Here is a 19,052-nt window from a genome sequence, read left to right on the forward strand (position 1 = left end):
ACACACACACACACACACACACACTCAGAGACACAGACACACACACTCACACTCACACACACACACACACTCACACACACACACACACACACACACACACACACACACACACACACACACACACACACACACACATACACACACTCAGAGACACACACACACACACACACACTCAGAGACACAGACTCACACACTCACACTCACACACACACACACACACACACACACACACACTCAGAGACACACACACACACACACACACACACACACACACACACACACGTCTCACTGACGGTGCTGGAGATCTGTGCTCTGAGGCTGTGATTGAGCACTCAGCACCTGAGCGTAAATGAAGACTGAGGGTCACAGGGCCACAGGCAAACAATAATGAAGGAGCAATGTGACAGCCAGCTGTGTGTGTGTGTGTGTGTTTCCAGGGTAAAGAGCACAACCCATGAAAGTTAGTCTTTCTAAACAGATCTCTGTTGACCCGTGGATGATCTGAACTCTCACAGCATGAATCCTGAAAAGCTCTTTGTAAACCATATGAGACACAGACTGCTGTATGAGTACTTCTTTATAATACACAGGGTTTTATGGAGACACAATCTTGTAATAAAAGAATAACAACTTAGACAAGAACAACCTACGTGCTGGCGCTGTCAGGAGAAACAGAGCTGAAAGTGCACTGCATGCTTTCACTTGCACTGAATATACAGCGTTCATAAGTTTAGGGCATTATGCTTCTTGATTGACACTTTTATTCAACAATGATGCATTAAATCAGCCCAAAGTGACAGTAAATACATTTATAATGTTACAAAAGATTAGATAAATGCAGCCTTGGTGAGCAAACTTTTTTTTTTTTTAAACATTAAAAAAAAAGTTTTGAATGTTCAGCAGAAAACTTTTCAAATGATAATAATACAAAATAAAATCCTAAACCTGTAAAAATGAAATGATGTGTTTCCAAACAATACGGACACTTATAAATGTCTGGATGTCATTGCATTACAAAACAAAGTGTCAAACCAGTATCACCTGCTTTTAGATGCATCTATCATCTCATAACTGACTTTACAATTTCAATGCATTTTTGCAATAACTTGTAATCAACACTGTTTTTCTGGTGTTTGGTGGATGCATGAAGTCACTTCTCCTCATATACACACAGGAGTCCTAGATCAACCGCAGGTGTAGAGCATCACACAAAATATCAGCATCATCCACTGCTGTATGAAAAAGTGTGTTTTACTGCCACCTGCCCTGATCACTGATGAGTCTGAGAGCATGAATGAGCTCTTTGTGTGCGAGATGTGGATCTGCAAACTCTTAATAGCACACACACGCACACACACACACACACACACGTTTGTTTCAGTGAATTGTGGGAACTTTCCATAGACTTCTATTGTTTTTTGAACATGTGGCAGTCTGTCTGTGTGGATGCCTGTTCATAATAGCTTCATTGGGTCTTTACCTCTGTCTTCCTGGCAAGTGTGTCTTCTAAATACGCTCTAGAAAGTGTGTTTGGCACACAGGTGAGGAGAGGAAGGCCTGCAGGACCCTCGCTGTGAGGACAGTTCTCTGAAGTGTGCTGTTTGGTCATATAGAGCTCAACCGTCCACAGTCTGCGGGTTAACACTGCTAACATCGCATGTGACTGAGAAGATGCTGTGTGTTTATGATACATTAGTCCTTCTCTGACTGAGACTGATTATGTGCTCTGTATTCATGCAGTTATTATTTCTATGTAGTTGTTTCAATCAGTTTGTAACATTGCCGTGTTATAGTACATTTTAGCATGTTTTTACAGAAATAATATACTTCAAATAACTGAATATGTATCTAATTTTTTTTTAGTTAGCATTTCTTGCACTTAAATGTATTGAAATATTAAGTGCACTGACAAGCCTTTATGTTAAAATAACATACTTTAATGTCGTTTCTAATGAGACCTTTATGCTATCTAGTTATTTGTAATTACACATTTGTAATGATGAAGTTGCAGTTCAATAAACAGTAGACAACATTTGAAGTGGATCAAAGAAGAACGCATTTTGGTTTTAGGTTTAAGGACAACTTTTGATGAAAGGTATTGATCCACTTCAAATGTTGTGTACTATATTTAAAATATATCATCTTTAAGACACACTACAGTTACATTTTTGATCAGGTACATTATATGTGCTTTAATTTATTCAATACATCGAAATAAACACAAAAAAATTAATAATGCATAATGATTTATGTACACTTTAAGCATCCAAAATAAACGTTTTTGATTACATAATATATGTGTGTGGGTACTTTTTATTATTATTTATAAATAAATACACACACATGCATGTATATATTTCAGAAAAAATTATGTCTCTATATTAAATATAATACTATATAATATAAATGATATGAATATAAATATATACATGTAAATATTTTCAAAATATATACTGTATGTGTGTGTACTTATATAGAAATAATAAATATACACAGTACACACACATATATTATGTAAACAAAAACTTTTATTTTGGATGCGATTAATCGTGTTTAATCATTTGACAGAACTAGTACTTTTATTTAATTAACTTTATATTATCTACATGTATACAGTTTATGAAACATATATTTTTAAGATTCGAAGTTCACTACAAGTGCACATTCGATACAATTAAGTGCACTTCTTTTTCAGAAGGTCAGAATTAGATATTTATATCCTAACATGAACCTAATTTGATAGCATTTTTTTTAAGCTTCAGATCGATGTTGTGATTTTGCTCTGTTGGGTCGATGGTGATTTAACAGTTCTCCTGTCACTTTAAAAGACTAAACTTGAACTAATACTTTAAATTTGGCAAAACAGTGCCAATGCTCCTTAACGTTATGAAGTGAAGAGTTTATTATTTTTTTATTTTTTTTGGAGAATGGACTTATTAATGATGGATCTGTTTCTTACAAACATAGATTTTCACTTCTCAAGATGTTAAATGATAGACTGGAGTGGTGTGGATGATTGTGATGTTTTTATCAGCTGTTTGGACTCTCATTCCGACGGCACCCATTCTGATCAATTACTGAGCAAGTGACGTAATATTATATTTCTCCAGATCTGTTCAGATGAAGAAACAAACTCATCTACATCTTGGATGGGTGAGGTGAACTATTTCTTTAAAACATACTCCTTCAGCGGTCAGTGTCAGCCCATGTTTTATGATTTTCCCGAGGCGCAGAATAGCAGCACATGACAGTGAATGTTCTAGATGCCTCGTTTCCATCAACAATTCCAAAGCGTCTTCATTTCCCGGTATCGGTGCAGTCAGTGCAGATGAGTGCATGACTGGGTAAACACTTGGGTTATAATGGCAAGTCTGAATGCGAGGGCCTGTGGATGAGTTATGGGTCCCTGCTGCCAAAAACAAGTCGTCAAGTCTGGAGCGGCCCGTCCTGGAGCTGTGTTTGCCCATCATCTCTCTTGCCTTTCACCCCCACACAAACCCACCTCACCCTCTGATGTCTGTGTGCCTTCGTTAATGAAGAAATTCTCGTACCTGGGTGAGACATAGCTGTCAGCTGAGCTACTCCAGCTCTCTATCCCTGGCTGAGCAACATACACCCACCCACAGCAGTCTCGAAAAAAACACATTACAGATGACCAGCTTTACCACGTCTCTCAGAATAACTGATGAAACATCACAAAGCAGATCTCTTTAATATCTCTATAGCTTCTAGACAGCATTGAGATTAAATCGAGAGCAAATGGAGACCTCTGAAAGTCTCTAACTCTTTTTGCTTGATGCTATGTCCTGTGGTGTGCCACAAGGCTCTGTTCTACGCCCTCTGTTCTTTAGTCTGTATATGCTTTATCTTGGCAAGATTATTAACGGTTTTAATATAATATCTTATCATTGCTATGCCGATGACATTCAGTTCATATATATATTTTATTCATATATATTTTGAGTAGTCCTGATAGTCTGGATAAACTGTCTGAGCTACATGTTTTAACAGTCATGTCTGAAGTCTGTAGTTCGTTCATGTTTTTTTCCCATCTCAGGAACATTGCTCAGAGTAGATCCCTGGTCTCAAAAAAAGAGATGGAAATGCTTGTTCATGCCTTTATCTCATCACGATTGGATTAAGGCAATGTTCTGTATACATGTTTGAACAAATCTTCTATGGAGCGGCTACAAGTTAGACAGAATGCAGCTACAAGACAAGGTCCCACATTACTCCTGTATCTAAATACCTTCATTGGCTTCCTTATGCTTTTAGAGTGCAGTTTAAATTGTAGTTATTAATTATAGAGCCTTGCATGGTCAGGCACCCTCCTATATTCAGGATTTATTACTTGCACACTCTCCCGGTCAGTCCTCAAGCTCTTCTGACCTGGTCCTTTAACTATTCCTAGAACACATGCTTTCTGTGCTGTGGCTCCGAGGCTCTGGGACTCTCTACTCTAACACTGACCACTTTGGGGGTCTTAAAGATACAACTCTTTGGACAAGCTTTTAATTAACAGTTAGGTTGCTATTAAATATCTGGGATATTTGTTATCTACTTTGTTTTGATTTTATGTTTTATTATATATTTGACTGCATGTGTGTTTGACTTGTTTTACTGATATCACTGTAAAGCACTTTGTGACTCTTTTCTATGAATGGTGCTGTATAAATACATGTAACTTATTTACTTACTTGAGAAACTTCCATCACACTTTCGTTTGAGGACCAGTTCTCACTATTAACTATGACTCTTGCCTCAGTAAAATCATAATTTGCTGCTTATTAATAGTTGTTAAGGTAGATGTTAAGTTTAGATGTGTTGTAGGATTAAGGGATCTAAAATATGGTCACACAGAACAAGGCATTAATATGTGACTTTATAAATACTAATAAACAGACAATATGCTATAAAATGCTGTAAGCAACTTAATAGTGAGAACTGGTCTCTAAACTAAAGTGATACAACAAATTCATATAGAGACAGATTTGCCAATGTCTGCAATAAAAAGATCTCAACCGAAACTCAAACACTTCTTGCCAAATTATACAAATAGACATTGTTATCAATAAGCACACTTTTAAAAAGAGTATTTATTAATGAAATAATATACTTTAAAATACATACAATCTGAAAGTATTGCTTTCAGACACTTAAATGCATGATAATATTTTAGGTATTAAATGTATATTAAATACATTATCTCAACATTGCAATGCTTTTTCGACCAACTTAAAATTTCATATATTTATTTATTTATTACTTTTGTACTGCTGAATGTACTGATTAGCATTTATGGGTATCTAAAATATACGTTAATGTAATTTCTATTGAAACTTGAATGTCAAGTATTTGTGAACCTGGACCATAAAAAGGGTATACTGCATAAATAAGCTTCTCGTTGATAGATGTATGGTTTATAAGGATCAGACAATATTTGGTGAGAGATACAACTATTTGAAAATCTGGAACCTAAGAGTGCAAAAAGAAAATTGCCTTTAAAGTTGTTTAAATGGAGTTCTTAGCATAAAAGTAAAATGGATCATTTTGACCCAACCCATACAATGTATTGTTGGCTATTGCTACAAATATACCTGAGCTACTGACATCTGCTTTTCTGCTCCGGGGTCACATTTTAATATATCTGAAGAGTTCAGATGCAAAAGCCTTTAAATTACATCTGAAATTTTCTTCTAAATTGAAAAAAAATGTTCCATGCAGGCTCTTAAGTTCATGTTCAGCTATTTTACTTTAATGGAAATTATTTATACATTTAAATATTAACAGTAAAGTGAAAAGACCAAACCGAAACATCTGACTCTAATAAAAATGCTAATTTTAAAAGAACATTTCAAAGGACACTTGGAGGCTTCTGCATCTGAACTCTTCATATGTAATTACAAATTTGTTTTGATGAAGTTACAATTTAGTGCATATAAAATATATTGACTTTAAATGTGTCATTAATAACACACTAGTTAAAATTATAATGAAGTACTTTATACTTTAGTATGTTAGTCAACACATTAAAATAAACACACTTCCTTAAACACAATAACATAATATTAATAGCCAAGTTGTATTAACATAAGTTAATGTATTAACAACAAACACAATTTAACAATGCAATTTATAATTTTAACTTATTTAATTCTTTACAAATGTTGCTCATGTCAGCGTTAGTGAAGATATTTTATGAACGGTCCTTTCGATGAAAACATTAATAACAGCTCACTTCAATTCAACACACTTAATTAATCAGGCTTTTCTAAAGAACAATTAATATGAATATCCTAATTATTCTATGAATAACGTTAGAAAAATCTTATGAAAACTTCTGTACAAGGTCACAAATGTGAGTGAATTGGTGAAAAATTTAATTTTTCATGTCAAATAAAGCATTAATATCTGACTGGGTTTGAATCCATAAAGTCCAAAAGAGTCTCTTAGGTCTTAAAAAAGGTTTCATGTAGGCTGTTTTTCTCCTGTGTAATTCTATCATCACTACAGTAAAACTGTGCTAATTTAGTGTTAGTCGCCAATCTCAAACTGTGTATTTTAAATGTAATTATTCATTTGCTTTATTTGATAACAGAGACAACATCTCGTTTATTTTACTGTAGTAACTATTGTAAGTAACAACCGTAGCGAGCATACTATTTTGTCAAATCATTGTGTAAGGTGTTCAAGGGCGCCACCTGATGGCTGGGAGAGGAACAACAGTTTCCGGTTTTCACAGAAACAGCATTTAAAAGCACTGTCTCAATAATCATTTGCCAACACTGCCCTCTTGGGGTGCTTGAGACAGCCATTTGACATACTGTTGACATTATATAGATTTAAACTGGTCAAGTTCAACTAGTATTAAAGCACCTGCTAAATACATAAATGTTAAAGCAATAAGAGCTTTCATCATAATAATGCCATCAAGCTTTGAGTAGTGTTCAGTCAAATCTATAATACACCTACCAGAGTAAGTAATTACACAGTCTTACCCCAAAGTGTGTCACTCTAGCCAGCGACTGCCAACACACCACTGACACAAACAGGGAGGGTTTGAAATGATTTATTTTAAAAAAATCAACACCAAGACATGCTGTATTATAACACTTCCATCACAACAATGGTGAAACTGTTAGACAAACAGTCGTAGAACCGAAAACAAACTCCTGTAAGTGAGGTAAGACGAGACTCGGGTCACATGTCACGTGACGCGGCTCTCAGCTGAACTTGGCTTTGGAGAAGTCCATCTCTGGATGCTGAGCCATGAACCTGCAGACACAGCAAACACAAGAACAACATCAGAGCAGACCTCGAACTAAAACACACAGGTCTGCACAGACCCAGGGCATTTCTACACAATACCACTGGAAAGTTAGTGGTCATTATGATTGTTTGATGTTTGTGAAAGACGTCTGCTGTACGGTGCCCAGGAGGGGACATGCTCGGTTCACTTAGTTTTGTCGCGACGTCTCAAGATCTTATGTTGAGAGAATTACATATTTTTTTTCACGTAGGCAGGAGTCTAAAGCGTAAACACACATGTGTGACCAAAACATGGCATTATCAGAGAACATTTTTATCCATGCCACAATTTTTTAATCCTCTTTTTATTCAATATTTGTATATTATTATTATATAACTGTAACGTAATAATAATAATATATGAACTGGCTAGGGCTATATTTTTGTATTTGTTGTTATAGTTGCTTATTTTCTCTTTCGTGTATCGCGATACCTCATTAAGGTTCTGTATAATTACACTATTATTATTATTAAGCTTTATTGGCATGTTGAGCATTTACAGTAAGATATTTATTACAGAAGCATTCAGAACGTTAAGTAAAGAGATAAAAAAAATCAAATACATTATGGATATAAAAATAACCAATAATAATAAAATACAAATATTATAAAATAAATAAAGAAAAGGACGATGAACTTGCAAGACTGTGGGATGGATAAAAAAAAAAGTTTTCTTGTAGGAATATTTTATTTTTTGCACTTTATGTAACATTTATTCGTGATAAACTTAAATCACATGCAATACAGTCTGGTAGCCTAGGCCTATGGTTAATATAATAACTTAATAATGAAATTATTTTTATAATTTCTTTATTCAGAATAAATTATTAAATCAGTCTCTGATAAGAAAGACCTTGAGAAACTGATGTGATCTGGTGGCCACGACATATGAACACGTCTCTTCCTGGTCACCATACTGCTGCACTTACTGATTTATGTGAATATCAGTCATATTGTGAAATAATATTACAATTTAAAATAACTTTTCTATGTGAATATACAGTAAAATGTAAATTAGTCACATGATCCTTCAGAAATCATCCTAATAAGCTGATTTGCTGCTCAAAAAACACTTCTGATTATCATTAATGTTGAGATCAGTTGTGCTGATTAATATTTTTCTGGAAACAATTATACTTTTTTATTTTTATTAAAAAATTAATTCATTTGCTATATAAATCTTTTGCAGCATTATGAATGTTTTATTAGTTTAATGTTTGCTCACTGAATAAACGCTATCTAGTACTGAAGAGACAGTGATGAGGGTCTGCTGGGGTTCTCTCTATGACATCACTTCCTGTTTTGGTCTGTGTGTTCTTACTTCTTCATGATGTCCTGTTTCTTCTGCTCTTCGGAGGTGGGCAGCCCCATGGACTTCTGCCTCTGATCGTACATCATCTTCTCCACCATGCTGCGTGTCTCCCCGTCCAGATCCGACAGCTGAGCGCGGTCAGTTTAAAACACGCCCCCAGATGCAAGAGTGCGATTAATCACCTCGTCTTATAATAATCAAGTATGAATCAGTCTGCACTAAACTCCTGAAGTTTCATCAAGCTGTTTGGAGTTTGCTCTTACCTTGGAGTTCTCCGGGCAGATCTTCTTGGTGTTGAGTTCGGGGTCTGTGGTCACTAACCTGCTCCACCACTCCATCTTGTTTATCTGGAATAAACATGTGCATCATAAGTCTGTCGGGCAAATCACAGACTCCAATGAACTCCATCTATGCATGTTCTCTAAGGCTATCAAAAAAAAAAAAAAAAATTATATATATATATATAATTTTGAATATTCGTTGGAATTTAAAATAAAATCCACATTCAAATGCAAAAACATTGCATTCAAATTTTATATGCATCATGCTTCTTCATCAGTGGTCGCACGAGATGTGACGATGTGTCGTTGAATCTGAATGTTTTTCTTAGTCTATCGCGTTGAAGCCACTAGATGCAGCGCTGCGGTGCTGTTCATTCGACAGACTGAGGTAAAAAGAGAACATTAAATGTGGAGAAAATCTTGTTTACGTCTAAACTGAAGGCAAGCCGCTCACGCAGAACACACATTAATCACATTTTCTAGAGGGACATTATGACTTTTAAAATCATGTCTCAAGACTTTATGGTGTTCTTCCCGCATTCCAAAGAAAAATTACTCTTTGTGATTGGTTTTCGGTCCTTTGAATTAAACTATACATACATGATGCTGCTTTGGTTTTTTTTATTGTTTAACCAACTTAATTATTTAAGTTTTTTTTTTTTTTTTTTTTTAAGATAGTTGTGCATTATTAAAATTTTGCTCAATGCGCCCTCTGGTGGCCTAAAGGGCAGAAGCTAAAAGCTTTTTTCCCTTATAATGAAATTATGCCTTTTAAATCTGAAAATGTATATTATTAAAATTACAAAATTTGAATTTAGAATTGAGTTTTTCTGTCATTTTGACAGCCCTGATGTTGTTTCTCCTTCATACCTTCTCAAAATGAATGGTGAGCACTTTGCCGTCCTCTATGAGCCAGGAGCTCTCGTCCACCTTCACCTCGTGGCTCAGCTGTCCGTCGATCACAGGCGGATAACCCTTCAGTCCCACCTTCAGCGAACGCCGCTGGATGTCCACCACCACGTCCTTCCCCTTCAGACGGAAACTCACGTCGAACGGCACGACCAGCTGCGAGAGGAGACACATCGCACACTCCTGGTTTGATACTGGGACACGGACTTCATGACAAGCTTTCCTTCATGTCTTTATGCAAAAAACTTGATTGTGGGTAAAGTATTACCATTGCTATTTATTTATGATGTTTAGGAAATTGTATTCACACTCGTGCTCCTAAATACATTTCCACAGTTTGCACTAGTAGTCGACCGATATGTGTTTTTTGACAGCTGATGCCGATATCTGAGGCCGACAGACGACATAATGTTTTAAATAATAATTACTATTAATATTTAAGAAATTTACACACTTCACAAGATCTCACAGCAAAATTCGACTAAGTTTGCAAGGTCTGTGAAATTAAATGTTCATTAGACATTCGGTCATAATTTAAACAAATCTTTGAAAGGGAGAAAGTATTTTCATGTTTGCCTTTCTTTAACTAATAGGCCTGATATAAAAGAAATCGTTATAATACTTTCTATTAGACAAAACAGTTAACGATGACCAAGAGAGAGAGTGAGAGCAGTGTCCTGCTTCGAACACATCGCCCAAGCAGAAAAACTTATTGCCGATGCCAATATTTGAAAAATGTCAAATATCGTCCGATATATCGGTTTTGTCGATATATCGGTTGACCACTAGTTCGCACACTTCTATTTTAAGTAACAAATTTGAATGAAACGCTCACACTTTAAAATAAAATAAAGGAATAAGACTCACGTCCACTTCAGACAGGGTCTGCGTCCAGCGGTAGTTGGAAAGGTCCGCTCCGTTCCCAGAATTGGGCTTTATCTTGTCTTTGTCCTTTTCATCTTCCTCTCCTTCGGAGTCCGTCTGAGACACACACACACACACACACACACACACACACACACATCAGAGAACAGACACTCATCTAGAGCCGCTCAAAAACACATCCTCAGCTCACTTTACACTCGTATATTTGACAATAATGAAATAAACCTCACGTACCCCTTTTCTGTCTTTTTCGGATGTATCGCCGTCTGTTTTCTCAGGTACTTCTACAGTTTTCTTTTCTTGTTTTGTCTGAGAAATAGTAAAAGACGTGCTTACGTGATTTTAAAGGGACAGTATACAAAGAACTGAAAATTGTGTCACCGTTGACTAAAGCTAGTATCGTTCAAACCAATTAGACTCAGGTTCCCTTAAAAATATCTTAATTTGTGTTTCGAAGCCCTTTGGGTTTGAGTTAATGTTTAATTTTTGGGTGAACTACGCTTTTGAGGTGTAATAGCATTTGGTTTGTGCAGATTTGGTTTCACAGGCTAATACATCAACAGGGAAGAAATCAGTTTGATGAATGTTAATGGTTTAAGTGTCTCTCACTTGATTTAGTTGTGCCTGGAGTCTGTCGGCCTCCTCGTCTGTGATCTCTTTGATTCTGGGCTCCTCGGTGTCCTGCTTCCTCTTCTTCTCCTCCTCCTTCAGTTTTGCAGCTCTGTCACTCTTCTCCTTCTTCTCCTTCTCTTGTCTGGACTCTTTCTCTTTCCTGACTTTGAGGGCGAGTTGATTGTGATGAGCAAACACCTCTTTAACCAGCTACAGGACATAGAAAGGGAAGGCAGATCAATCATTGATTGGTGCTCAATATGTGCTGAATTTAAATTAAGAAAAAAATAAATCGAATGCAGAAAAATCTGAGTTGTATGGACTAGCGTTATGCAGCATCTTTGACTTTTATGGACCTTTATAGCCTAAATCAATTGTAATTTTATGGAAAATAGCCTTTTTTGCAATTGAATGATTGACTGATTGATTTATATACACTAGGAGTCAAACAGTGTATGGTTGGCAAAAAAATAAATTAAGGAGTCACATAAGGCCCTGATATCCTTCAAACGAAATCGAAGAATGAACTGATATGACGTAATTTCGAACAAAATCAGGCCAAAACGCAGGTCGTTTTGAGTTTGTTTCGGCGGTTCGAATCAACCGACCAAAGCGAACTTTCTGGAGGAGTTCGTTTATATCTACAATATATTTTAAAATGTAATTTATTCCTGTGATGCGCAGTTGAATTTTCAACATCATTACTCTAGTCTCCAGTGTCACATGATCCTTGAGAAATCAGCATAATATAATGATTTCTGCTCGAGAAACATTTCTGATTATCATCAATTTGGTCAAAAAGTTCTGCAACTTTACATTTTTATGCGATTACTTTTTTCCGGTATTCTTTGATTAAATAAATAAATATACATGAACACACATACATAAATAATTCTCAAATATTTCTGAAAAGTACAGAAAGCTAGCATCAAATTCCAGACCTTCTCTGGGGCTCCAGACTCTCCTCCCGTGAAGAAATCTGTTTTCCTTCTTAGAAAACTGAAGAATGTGTTCACCAGCTGTTCATAATAATAATAAGAATGAGAATGAATGAAGAATGAATGAGATGCCAAGAGTGATAGAAGATATATCACAACAAACATATAACTTCTCACTCGCGTATTATCATAGGTTGGCTTTTAATCATCACACACACACACACACACACACACACACACACACACACACACACACACACACACACACACACACACATATATATATAACGTTACATACATATCTATGAAAATAACACTAACTAATACAGTTCCTGCATACATAAACAATAGATGTTAACAGCGTGTTAATGTGCTGTCCTAACAAACAGTCAAGTCCTCTTTTATTAATAATATGATGTTTTTCTCTTATATCCAGTCATCGTGCATCAGTTAGCTCGTCTGCTAGCAGCATGTGTTGACATGTTACCTCCTGAACTCCTCCTTCATGCTGCTGCGCCATGGCCAGCAGCATCCCGTCGTATTTCTCTTCTTCATCACCCATTTTCACTATTTACTTCAGATAACAGACGATAAAAACTATAATTTGGTGTGTGAGGCTAACGGTCACGTTATCACCCGGTGTGACTACTTCCTAGACACAAAGACCGCCCACGGCTTCTTTACAACCAATCAGAGCGCACACATTTGAAGGACATAAGCACAAACCAATCAGCCGGCAGCTTCGGGTATATATATATATTTATATATATATACTTTTTATTTATTTAATTAATATTATCGTTATATTACGTTTAAGTAAAGCTCTTGTCAAAAAACAAATTCACAATAACTCAAGAACTAGACTACAAAAAGGGCAGCATCAGTATCCTATCCCATGGGCAACAGTAGCCAACAAGATAACATGCAATAAAAAAAATAAAAAATAAATAAAACGAAATTAATAAAGTAGTGCTGTCGAAGAATTAATCGTGATTAATCGCATGATGTGGCATCTCAAAATAATAGTTTTTGTTTACATAATCTATATGTTCGAACTCTGTTTACTGTAATTTTTATATACAGTATACATACACATGCATGCATGTTAAAAAAGTTAATTATATATAAATATTTGTGTGTGTTTGTGTGTGCAGACCAAAAGTTTGGACACACCTTCTCATTCAGTGTGACTCTACAATTTTCATAGTCATGAAAATAAAGAAAACTCTTTGAATGAGAAGGTGTGTCCATACTTTTGGTCTGTACTGTATACTGTACATATGCATGCTAATACGTATATGAAAAAGATGTGTGTGTATTTTTAGTGCTGTTAAATGATTAATCTAAAAATTAATTAAAATTTTTGTTTTGTTTACATAATATGTGTGTGTACTGTGTATATTATTTATTTATATATAAATATAAACAAATACATATATGTATCATTAATAAAAATGTTTTTTATACATATTAAATATATTTGTATATAATGTAAAATATAAGAATATGACTATATAAATGCATTAACATATATACTGTAATGTGTGTGTATTTATACATAACAAATATACACAGTACACACATTATGTCAACAAAAGGTTCTATTTTAGATGTGACTATTCAGGATTAATCACTTGACAGCACAAAAATAAAATAATAAAATGAATTACAATTCCTGAGCAAATGATATTTCAGTTTTCTTCCCATTATTCCCTTATTAGCTTGTCAGCTACATTTAATTTGTATATGGATTAAACAGTGTATATAAGATTTAATTATCAGCATGGTCACGAAAGTGCATAATGATGTGACAATATTGATAAGAATAGTAATTTGTGTGTGTGTGTGTGTGTGTGAAGAGTTAATTTGCAAAAACAAATTTTAAAAATCATGTTTTTTTTCATTGTTCGTTCGAATTAATCTCATTCAATCTGCAGTTGGGTTATTTTGATTAGGTTAAAAAATAACAAAATGCAGCTAACTAACACAATAAAACACCACACACACACACACACACACACACACATGTCCAATTGATATTGTGTCTTTTTTTCTGTTTATTCTGACATTATTTGCTTGAATATAGATTTGATGTCCCCTTATTCATCTCGTCTGCTTCTGAACACAAATGTTGATTAATATGATAATAATTTGAGGTGAATGACCGAGAGCTCAACCTGTGAGCAAGATAACAAATCACTGGGTCTGTTATCTCAGACTCTCAGAAGGCTTTAGCGACTCGTATAATACACGCTGAAATACAAATGAAGGATACCGACATCACTCTTCAAACAGTAGAATATAGCCACTGCAGCCGCTACTAATGAATAACAAACAGTGATATAAACCTCCAAGAAAAAGACACACAGAACACTTTTATCTGTTTAGATTACTGTATATTATCATACTTAACTTTTGGCCCAAACTCAAGCCCGAAGCCAAGATAAAACGACTCTATTAGTCCTTGGGGACTCGGTACAGACTGAGTTAATGACAGCCGAGCGTGATAAATGTCATTAACCCTTGCTTTCCCCATGCTGACCATGATTCAGCTCGTGAACCTTACCGTCTCCACGTGGAGGAAACCTTTTCCTTCAAAGGTAACGGTCTGGTCCGGCTCAGAGAGGTCAAGGCTGAAGATTAGTCACATATTACATGAGCTGCTATACTTAAGCCTGGGAGGACTGTCCCAATGACAACAGCTTCACACCAGCGGAAGATGAGACATCCTCGAGGGCTTCTCTTCAGCATCCTGAACCGTGAATGTGACGGTTACCCAGACACACGCGGCTGTCACTGTCAGCGTCTGGTGTGCTTGAGAAACCCAGAGACCACCTGCCGCGTGGCCTTCGGGGTCCTGATGAGAACCATTCACTTCATGAAGAGCTTACCCTCCTTCCGAAAGCTGGCGCTCAGGGACCGGCTCGTGCTTGTTGAGAAGCGCTGGGTGGCTCTCTTCCTCCTGGGTCTCGCTCAGGAGCACGTCACTTTCGAGGTGAGGGTGGTCCCTGCGGCCAGCATCCTTAGAAACATACTGATGAGCGGCCGGCAGAAACCAGACGAGCGCCGGCCCACCCTGGGAGGAGTGCACAGGCTCAAGACGTTCCTCAACACCGTCTGGAGTCTGGATCTGAGTCTCGGAGAGTATGCTGGACTCAAAAGTGCAGTGCTGTTCAGTCCAGGTGAGTTTGAGAAGAAAATGAATGCATGAACATGGCATAAAGTGTGCTTAATTGTATTGAATGTGCACATGTTGTGTGCTTCAAATCTTAAAAAAAAAAATTAAGTAATAAAGTAAATGTCCAGTTAAGTGCACTAAAAGAGAGTTCACTTTCATGGCTAATGGTACCTAATACACTTAAATACACTTAAAAAAAAGTGCACTTCATAATAATGTTGAATGGAAAGTTTTACCTTCAAATACATTTAAAATCACATTAATAATAATTTTGTTGCATTCATTTTAAATAAGTACACTTATGACTAACATACAAAAGCACAGGAGTTACTTCATTATAATTTTAACGGTATGTTATTCAATATGGTGTCATTTTATGTAATGTATATTTATATATGTTATACTGTATTTTATATATATATATATATATATATATATATATATATATATATATATATATATATATATATATATATGCATGCATGCATTTGTAAACATAATTCATCAAATAGATAACTGATAATAACAAAGAGAGCCATCAGCATTTAGCTATTCATCTTTTATAATGTTAGTTAATGAAAATACAGTTGTTCAATGCACATTCATAGTAGTCCGTGTCATGTCACTTAGGGAATGTCATGTTTTAATCCTACCCGTCTGCAGACATAATGTTTATTTTTAAACTTGCAGGTGAAAGTTCAGATGATAAATACTGTGCTTTCTCGTTTAGCTGCACTGGTGTGTAACTGTGGCCCTCTAGAGGTTAAAAATACACTGGATCAATCTCGCGGAAGAACACTGTTTTGGTCGTGCACTCGTGCTTCGGGTCTGCTGCGGATGAACACGGTTCGAGGAACCGATGAACAAACACGCGGATAAATCTTACCACAGCGGATGGGCAAATTATTTATGATTTTCGTTTGTTTCTACAACCGTGATTCCCTGGAGGTTTACTGTTGTGTTTCATCCATGGATGGCCTTTTTTTCAGTTTCAGCTTAAACGCTGCCCACAGCTTGAACTACTTCTCTGTTTATGAAGTGACGATGGCAATCCGTTTTGCACCTCACACTAATAATATCCTATTTGCTCTTATATATAAAAACAGTTAGTATAGCTTTAATATGCACTGACCTGATCGTATTCACATATCATAAAACATATAAACACAGTTATATTAAAATATTTTTCTACTTTTTTGTCATGTAAATACATTTATACTCAGAGACTTAGTTATATATTTTCACTGTATATCAGTTTCATCCCTTGCATATAATTTAAGTTGATAGCACACATTTCAAGCAAAACGTTTCACAAAAGAAGTTAATTACATTTGAAATGATACAACAATAGATCCAACACTCAGTTTACAGTGCCCATGTTCATAATGTGAGGAACTACACCTTTGGTTACTCTGCTGTATATATATAATCTGTTATATAAACCAGTCGCGTGCATGTGGTTCCTGTATTCTGTTTTCTTCTGGTTGTGTGATGTTTGAGATGTGGAAGAGATGGTGATGACAGGCTGTTGTGTTGTGTCAGATGCTGCTGGACCGAGGAGCTCAGAAGAGATGGCAGGACTGTTACAGACGTGTCCCACAGATCAGCGCTCACTCACCCACCTGCTCTTCACGGCCAGCGCTCTACAGACGGAGGCCCAAAGCCTGGTGACAGAGCTGTTCTTCAGACCCATCGCTGGCCAGATGGATCTCCACAAACTCCTGCATGAGATGATTGTCAAACAGTGAACAGTTTGCATTTTTTAACTTTCGTTTCCATCATTTCAGAGTCAATATGTTTCTTAAAAGCCAGCCGTTTTTTTGTTTGTTTTTTGTAGATTTTAAATAAAGTTGTGAAGACTCCGTGATGGTGATGTTGAAGTCATGTGACCACGGTGTAGTTCCTTTTGTAGCCTACATTTAACTTTTTTCTGTTTTCTTTGCACACAAAAGTATTCTCGCAGCTTGATAAAATTACGGTTGAACCACTGATGTCTCATGAGCTATTTTAATGATCTCTTGCTACGCTCCTAAACCTTGATCGTGGTAGTTCCCTTGCAGTCTACGGAGGGTCAAAGCTCTCGGATTTCATCAGAAATATCCTAATTTGTGTTTTGAGGGTAAAATGAAGTTCTTACAGGTTTGGAAGGACATGAGGATGAGTAATTAATGACGGAACTATCCCTTTAATGCAGTTGTATGCAGGATTTCTGTGTTCATTTCTGAATATTATCTCATATTATCACAAAATCTGTATTGGTCTCAGAGCTTATTTTCTGCAGTAGTCCGAAAGGCAATGGAAAAATCGAAGCGGTTACATATTTAAAACATGTTTAAAACAATTCACTAGATGTTAACTGATGTACTGGAGTGGTGTGGATTATTGTGATGTTTTTATCAGCTGTTTAGACTCTTATCATGACGGCACCCATCCACTGCAGAGGATCCACTGGTGAACAAGTGATGCAATGCTACTTTTCTTTCTCCAAATCTGATGAGCAATAATTTTTGATGCCCTTAGGGCGAGGACAGTTTCGGCTAAACTGTCCATTTTTGTGTGAACTGTTCCTTTAAAAGACCTCTGAGCTCCTCTCTGTTGAGCGCTGATATGAAGGCAGTGTTGTTATTCCCTGTTCTGTGACAAGAGCTCGTCAAACCTGTTGTGTTTGTTTGCTGTTGCTGTCAGAGATCTGTTTTTATATGAGCAGACATAAAATCATGACTCCAGGCTTATAGTACTGCACAAACACACCTTAATTCAACTAATAAAACGTCCTTATACCTCTTATATTATTGATAGTACACAACTGTCCCCAGCTACATCTACAAATACACCCAGAAAGCATCATATGTCTCAGTATCTCCCCTCAGGTACGACAAGCTTGGGTTTCGATGCTACCTAAACCACGTGGAGTAGATGAATCATACACCTGATGATTCATAGAGACATCCTGGACGTAGAAAGGTTTGACAAACACACAAATTACCCTGCAAAACCCCCAGAGGAGGCTTCAATAAAGAAGGGTGGATTGTTGTTAAACTGATACAGCAGCGACAGTAAGCCAATGCTTAATCACATCTAGTCTTATTTGATACTGAACAAATGACATGACGGAATCAGACTGATTCATAAATGATTGACTGACACAGAACACGATTGCATTACAAACACACAACCGTGGTCTACTGTGGTCTACAGAGACAGATCTGTAAGCCACTGACTGCACAGGTTGTGTGAGGTCGTGTTGCTGTGGTTTATGGGCCGGTGTATGTAGGTTAAGAGTCAAGAAGTGAATGGGTTGTGGTTAAAAGCGCTGTAAATACTGCTCTGCTCTGTGTAGGATAGACTTAATGATTAGTGCACATATCAAAAGACAGTGTGGCTATATACATGCCAAAAACATGAGGTACACGCTTAAAATATAAAGGCTCCAAAGGGGGTTTTCACAGCGATGCAATAGAAGAAGCTTTTGGTTCTAAAAAGAATCATTACTTTTATTGTGTAGAACATTTGAAGAATCCTAATATCTTTTTTCGACTCTAAACGCAATGGAGATGCATGTTCCTTGGGAAGCAACCATCAGTGCCAATACAGGAGCTTTATTTTTAAGAGTGTTGTCTGAAACTAGT

At 36.3% G+C, this 19,052-nt stretch overlaps 2 protein-coding genes across 2 annotated transcripts; one reads left to right on the forward strand and one right to left on the reverse strand.

Annotated features, from left to right (window-relative positions):
- Window positions 1-7,053: 7,053 nt before the first annotated feature.
- On the reverse strand, window positions 7,054-12,928 carry LOC113119158 (nuclear migration protein nudC-like). Its single transcript, XM_026288403.1, has 9 exons — window positions 12,733-12,928; window positions 12,249-12,326; window positions 11,305-11,517; window positions 10,930-11,004; window positions 10,678-10,791; window positions 9,772-9,966; window positions 8,884-8,967; window positions 8,630-8,748; window positions 7,054-7,275 (listed from the first exon to the last, which is right to left on the reverse strand). The coding sequence occupies exons 1-9, from the start codon at window positions 12,805-12,807 to the stop codon at window positions 7,224-7,226; spliced, it is 1,005 nt and encodes a 334-aa protein (XP_026144188.1). The 5' UTR covers window positions 12,808-12,928; the 3' UTR covers window positions 7,054-7,223.
- Window positions 12,929-14,964: 2,036 nt separating this feature from the next.
- Window positions 14,965-17,277, forward strand: nr0b2b (nuclear receptor subfamily 0, group B, member 2b). Its single transcript, XM_026290168.1, has 2 exons — window positions 14,965-15,427; window positions 16,966-17,277. The coding sequence occupies exons 1-2, from the start codon at window positions 14,965-14,967 to the stop codon at window positions 17,169-17,171; spliced, it is 669 nt and encodes a 222-aa protein (XP_026145953.1). The 3' UTR covers window positions 17,172-17,277.
- The last annotated feature ends 1,775 nt before the right edge of the window (window positions 17,278-19,052 follow it).

Source organism: Carassius auratus, chromosome 19, assembly GCF_003368295.1.
Source record: "Carassius auratus strain Wakin chromosome 19, ASM336829v1, whole genome shotgun sequence".
NCBI classification, from domain to species: Eukaryota; Metazoa; Chordata; class Actinopteri; order Cypriniformes; family Cyprinidae; genus Carassius; species Carassius auratus.

Bases quoted from the DNA above. Each gene is read 5' to 3' on its own strand.
- LOC113119158 (XM_026288403.1), bottom strand. From the start codon at position 12,807: ATGGGTGATGAAGAAGAGAAATACGACGGGATGCTGCTGGCCATGGCG. The intron at 12,327-12,732 runs GTAACATGTCAA...TATTATGAACAG, and splicing joins ATGAAGGAGGAGTTCAGGAG to CTGGTGAACACATTCTTCAG. The intron at 7,276-8,629 runs GTAAGAACACAC...CTGTGTCTGCAG, and splicing joins AAACAGGACATCATGAAGAA to GTTCATGGCTCAGCATCCAG.
- nr0b2b (XM_026290168.1), top strand. From the start codon at position 14,965: ATGAGACATCCTCGAGGGCTTCTCTTCAGCATCCTGAACCGTGAATGT. The intron at 15,428-16,965 runs GTGAGTTTGAGA...GTGTTGTGTCAG, and splicing joins TGCAGTGCTGTTCAGTCCAG to ATGCTGCTGGACCGAGGAGC.